Raw genomic sequence first — 6,000 nt, 5'->3', positions numbered from 1 at the left:
TCTTCATTCTCATTGGTTTCCATGAATTGTTTAAGTTCATCTTTGATCTCCTGGTTGATCCAAGCATTCTGAAGCAAGGTGGTCTTTAGCTTCCAGGTGTTTGAGTTCCTTCGGAACTTTTCCTTGTGATTGAGCTCCAGTTTCAAAGCATTGTGATCGGAGAATATGCAGGGAATAATGTCAGTCTTTTGGTATCGGTTGAGTCCTTCTATGTGACCCAGTATGTCGTCTATTCTGGAGAAGGTTCCATGTGCACTTGAGAAGAATGCGTATTCTGTTGTTTTAGGGTGGAATGTTCTGTATACATCGATGAGGTCCATCTGGTCCAAAGTTTCATTCAATGCTCTTATTTCTTTATTAATTTTCTGCTTCGATGATCTGTCTATTTCTGAGAGAGGCGTATTAAGATCTCCTACTATTATTGTATTCATATCAATATGACTCCTTATCTTGATTAATAGTTTTCTTATGTAATTTGGTGCTCCCATATTGGGGGCATAGATATTCACAATTGTTAGATCATCTTGGCGGATAGTCCTTTAAGAGTTATGTAGTATCCTTCTGTATCTATGACTACAGTCTTTAGTTTAAAATCTAATTTATCTGATATGAGAATCGCTACCCTGACCTTCTTCTGAGGCCCATTGGCATGAAAGATGCTTCTCCATCCCTTCCCTTTCAGTCTGGGTGTATCCTTAGGTTCAAAATGGGTCTCTTGTAGACAACATATGGATGGGTCCTGTCGTTTTATCCAATCTGCAACCCTGTGTCATTTTATGGGCGCATTTAGGCCATTCACATTGAGAGTGATTATTCAGAGATAGGTTTTTATTGACATCATGTTGCCTTTGAAGTCTTTCTGTCTGTAGATTGTTTCTATATTTCTGTTCAATGATATTCTTAAGATTTTTTCTCTTTTATAGGACCCCCCCTTAATATTTCCTGCAGTGTCGGCTTGGTGGTTGCATAGTCTTTTAAGCCTTGCCGGTCTTGGAAACTCTTTATCTCTCCATCCATTTTAAATGTCAGTCTTGCTGGATAGAGTATTTTGGTTGTATGTTCTTCTCATTTAGTACTCTGAATATGTTTTGCCAGCCCTTCCTGGCTTGCCAGGTCTCTGTGGAAATGTCTGACGTTATTCTAATGGGTTTTCCTCTGTATGTAAGGAGCCTCTTTGTCCTAGCTGCTTTTAAGAGGGCCTCTCTTGAAACATAATTCCTCATTCTAACTATTAGGTGTCCTGAGGACTTTCAAGAATTTAAAATCTTGGTTGGAGATCTCTCTGCCTCTAGTACATGAACGTTGTTTCCATTCGTGAGATTGGGAAAATTTTCATAGACAACTTCTACGACTATATCTTCTAGACTTCTTTCTTTTTCCTCCCCTTCAGGGATTCCAATAATTCTGACGTTGGAACCTTTCATGGCATCATTTATTTCCCTGATTCTGTTTTCGTGGCTTCTGAGCTGTTTGTTCCCGGCTTCCTCCTGAACCTTTCTCTCTATCTGTTTGTCCTCCAGATCACTAATTCTATCTTCTGTCTCAGTTACCCTAGCTTTTAGAGAATTTAGATTAGATTGGAACTCATTGAGAGCATTTTGAACATCATCCCTGGTGGCTTTCAGTTCTGCCCTAACATTGTGAACATCATCCCTGGTGGCTTTAAGTTCTGCCCTAATCAATTCTGTTTGGTCATCCATGGCTTTCTCCAACCTAGCTATTGCCTGGATAATTGTTAGTCTGAATTCCTTTTCTGACATATTGTCTATGTCGATAGGCATTAGCTCAGTTGCAGAAGGCCCATCCTCTGTATTTTTCTTCTGTTGGGTATTCCTCCTCCTAGTCATTTTGGTAAGAGATGACTGAACAGATGCAGCTGGACTTATCGATTGTGGTGCAGTCAATGTGCACCCTGGAACGCTTCCATGCAATCAGGATTCCCCACCCAAATGAGAGAAAAAAGAAAAGAAAAAGAAATAGAGAAGAAGAAAGAAAAAGGGGGAAAGAAAATAGGAAAAAAAAAAGAGAGAGAGAGAGATCGGAAAAAAAGGGAAGATAAAAGAAAAGGCTCAGCCCAAATGGGCCACAAGGTAAGATTTGTGAAGTATACAAACAAAAACAGACAAACTGAAAGACTGATAAAAGTATATTACAAGAGAAAAAATATGTATATATAAGCAAAAAAAAAAAAAGGGAAGAACCTCATCAGAAAGAACCCCAAGTATAAGATTTATATATTATCAGGGCAAACACAAATTCACAGAAACACTGACAGAAGGAAAAATTGGGAGAGTCGTTATAAATTCTCAGTGTGGGTGAGGAAGTTTATTTTGATTCTTCCTGAAGGTATCGTGATGTTTTTGTTAAGGGAGTCAACTTTCCTAAGTTACAGGGGGATTAGAAACTGGTTTGCCTATAGGGGTAGCATTGATTGGGGAAAGGGGATTAACTTGAAGTTTAACGCTATATGTATAGCAGTAAATAAAAATTAAAAAAGAATAAACTAGACTAAACTAAGTTAAAATTTAAAAAGAATTAAAAAATAGAAAAGCAAAAGAAAAACATGGGTGTATGTATCAAAAAGTTCAGGTTAGAAGGTTATTAAAGAATTTGATATACTGGACATCTCAGTGTGATGGTAAATAGGTTAAAAAATTATCTGTATGTACATAAAAAAAGAACCAGGGCACCTGGGTGGCTCAGTGGGTTAAGCCGCTGCCTTTGGCTCAGGTCTTGATCTCAGGGTCCTGGGATCGAGTCCCACATCGGGCTCTCTGATCAGCAGGGAGCCTGCTTCCCTCTCTCTCTCTGCCTGCCTCTCTATCTACTTGTGATCTCTCTCTGTCAAATAAATAAATAAAATCTTAAAAAAAACACAGAATATTGGTAAAGACTTAAAAATAAAAGTTGTATTTATGAAGTAGTGGTGGTTGTTCTCTTGTAGTCTTTTTTTTTTTTCTTCCTTCCTGGTTGGTTTTCTGGGGGAGGGGCCAGCCACGTGGGTTTTTAGACAATGATGTTCCCTGTGTTAGGTCCTCCCGCTCCCCTCAAGGGGGTGGGCTCTGAGGAAACTGTTTTTTTCAGGCTTTTGTTCTCTGGGGGTTTTTATGTTCTTTCATCTGCTTTCTCTCGCCTTGACAGCTTTTGATGGTTTGGGGAGGTTTAGAGGAGAGCAAACTGCACCTCGACCTCCCATTCAGAGAGAAGCTTCAGAATGTTTTTCAAACCTGCTGGCAGAGTAGGTTCTGAGTCACTGTCCCTGGGGATGCAGGAGCTCTTCGTTGTACCCAAAACCAGGACAGCGGTGGCTCTCTAGGCATCTCCAGACCGCCAGAGAGGCTCTGAGCAGAGATCGCACACTGAGATTTTCCCGCTGTCCTGGTCTGGGAATGTCTGGTTTTTCCGGATGCCAGAGCTCCAAGCTAGCGCCTGTGAGCACCTATCCCATGGGAGGGTGTGGGACGCACGCGTTTCAGGATTGCCATCTGGCCAGGCTCCCAGCCCCTCACAGGAGCCAGACCCCACTAGTTCTCAGGCACGCTGGTGTTCAGGCGTACTGGCGGCTCAGAGACGGAGACCTGATTTCTCTGCCACGCTCTCTCTGGCTCAGCACCAAGGTAGGTGTCCTGGGTCTGGGGACTTAGGTCCCTGACCCTAATCGCCCAGGTTCCCACTATTACTCATCGCGATCCTTTGCTCTTTGTTTTTGAGTGTTTTCAACCAGACTCCAAGTTAATGCTGGTCCCCAGATGCAGAGCACTCTCGTGTTGGGGTATTACTTTCTGATCGGTCACCTCTGGTGGCTCCCTCCCCCTTTTGTTTATCTTCTGATATCAGTCCGCCGCTCCCAGTCTGCTTTACCTGCCACTGGCCTCTTCTGCTCCTGTAGAGTTCCAGACGTGTATAATTCTGATCTCAGGCTGATTTCATGGGTGGTCGGAGTTCTTTGGTAGGTAATCAGCTCACTTTAGGGTACAGGTTGAAATGGTGCCTCCTCCTACTTCCCCGCCACCTTGACTCCCTGAGTCATGATCTTCTTAATCCACAGATTCACGACTTCACACTCCCATGTACTTCCTGCTTAGTCACCTGTCCTTCATTGATATGGTGTACATCTCCACCATTGTCCCCAAGATGTTGGTTGATTACCTGCTTGGTTAAAGAACCATCTCCTTTACGGGGTGCACAACTCAGCATTTCCTCTACCTCACCCTTGTGGGAGCTGAGTTTTTCCTTTTGTGTCTCATGGCCTATGACCGCTATGTGGCCATCTGCAAACCCCTTTGCTATCCTGTCCTTATGAGTCGCCCGGTCTGTTGGATGATCATAGCAGGTTCCTGGTTTGGGGGCTCTTTGGATGGCTTCCTTCTAACTCCCATCACCATGAACTTTCCTTTCTGCAACTCCCGGGAAATTAACCATTTCTTTTGTGAGGCACCTGCAGTCCTGCATTTGGCATGTGCAGACACAGCCCTCTATGAGACAGTAATGTATGTGTGCTGTGTTCTTATGCTGCTGATTCCTTTCTCTGTGGTAATTGCTTCTTATGCCCGAATCTTAACCACAGTCCACCACATGAGTTCAGTGGAGGGGAGGAAGAAGGCATTTGCCACCTGCTCATCTCATATGACAGTGGTGACCTTGTTCTATGGGGCTGCCATGTACACTTACATGATTCCACACTCTTACCACAGTCCATCCCAGGACAAAGTCTTTTCTGTGTTCTACATAATCCTTACACCAATGTTAAATCCGCTCATTTACAGTCTGAGCAACAAGGATGTGACTGGAGCTCTGAAGAGGGCACTAGGCAGATTCAAGGGTACACAAAGAGTGTCAGGAGAAATGTTTTGATAGTGGCTTCTTCTCATATCAATAGTAAATGGGAGCCTTTGTGGACACTGTGACCATGTTCTCAATGAGGGATTAAACTGGAACGTAGGCTCAATTGTGCAGGAAAAAAGGGAAAAGGATAAATATAAAAATGCATCCTCTTGATCTTCATTTTTTTATCTAGACTTCTTTCTTGTATCTTCCCTTTATTTTAATCCTGTTCACATGAATTCAAAATAAATGTCTAGTATTTTTCAAGAATTGAAAATAAAATTTCTTGCTCTTCAGATTCACCTTTTGGAAACAACATAAATTGCATGCAATCTTAAATGGCATGAACTATGTTGAGGAGTGCAACAGGGAAGGTGACACTTTTGGTATATATGATACTACTGTATGAGTATATGTACCCTCTAAAAATAATAAAAATATTATCTTCTCTATTTTGGGGACTGATACCTGACCCAGCCCTTTAGGAAGACAGTTCTGTAGCTACCTGTATGTTCCAATTTGTCAGTTTGTCAGAAGAGGCAGAATAATTTTCTTAAATAGTCATTGTGATCCCCACAATAATTAAGTGTGTTTAACTTTAAGTAGCAATGTAGTATTTACCTTCTGTTTGTAACACATAAGTGAAAATTATTTTTCAGGTAAGTTACAATTAATGGATGAGAACAAAGAATATTTTCCAGAAAAGACAATGTGAGGGTATCATATACTTAAAGGTTTACTAAATGTCAGAGAAACACACAGGGATATGGGCTGAGAGGATTCTAAAATGATTTTTCAAATATGTCACAGGGTCATCAGGATTAATCATAAGCCAGTCAGATAATAGCAATTTGCTCATATTCCATATTCATATTCCCCACTGATCCAGAAATGGAGGACAATAGAATGTGGAAAATCATGTTCAATGTTCCATTTGATTATATAAGGAGTTTACTCAGGTATCATAGGGGTCACTTTATTAAATTATTAATACTCATAATCAATCATATTAGCCATCTGTCTAAAACTTAATAATACACATACTCTGTAAGTTTCGTCACCCTCCTACAATTTCATAACAAATAAGCTACATATTAATAGCTTTAATTTCAAATGAAAACAGTGGGGATCAAGGAAGTAAGGGACTTCTGTAGGGTAATATTTTAAATTAGTATA

The 6,000-nt window shown here is 41.0% G+C and overlaps 1 protein-coding gene across 1 annotated transcript; it reads left to right on the top strand.

Moving 5' to 3' along the window:
* The first annotated feature begins 4,028 nt into the window (after positions 1-4,028).
* Positions 4,029-4,854, top strand: LOC123938938 (olfactory receptor 2T1-like). The gene is given in 2 exon segments (XM_046000731.1): positions 4,029-4,042; positions 4,044-4,854. Coding segments are annotated over 2 exon segments (825 nt in total).
* Positions 4,855-6,000: the final 1,146 nt, after the last annotated feature.

This window comes from Meles meles, chromosome 3 (assembly GCF_922984935.1).
Source record: "Meles meles chromosome 3, mMelMel3.1 paternal haplotype, whole genome shotgun sequence".
Classification (NCBI taxonomy): domain Eukaryota; kingdom Metazoa; phylum Chordata; class Mammalia; order Carnivora; family Mustelidae; genus Meles; species Meles meles.
The sequence above is the reverse complement of the archived record's forward strand: the minus strand, read 5'-3'. Positions and strand labels throughout refer to the sequence as shown.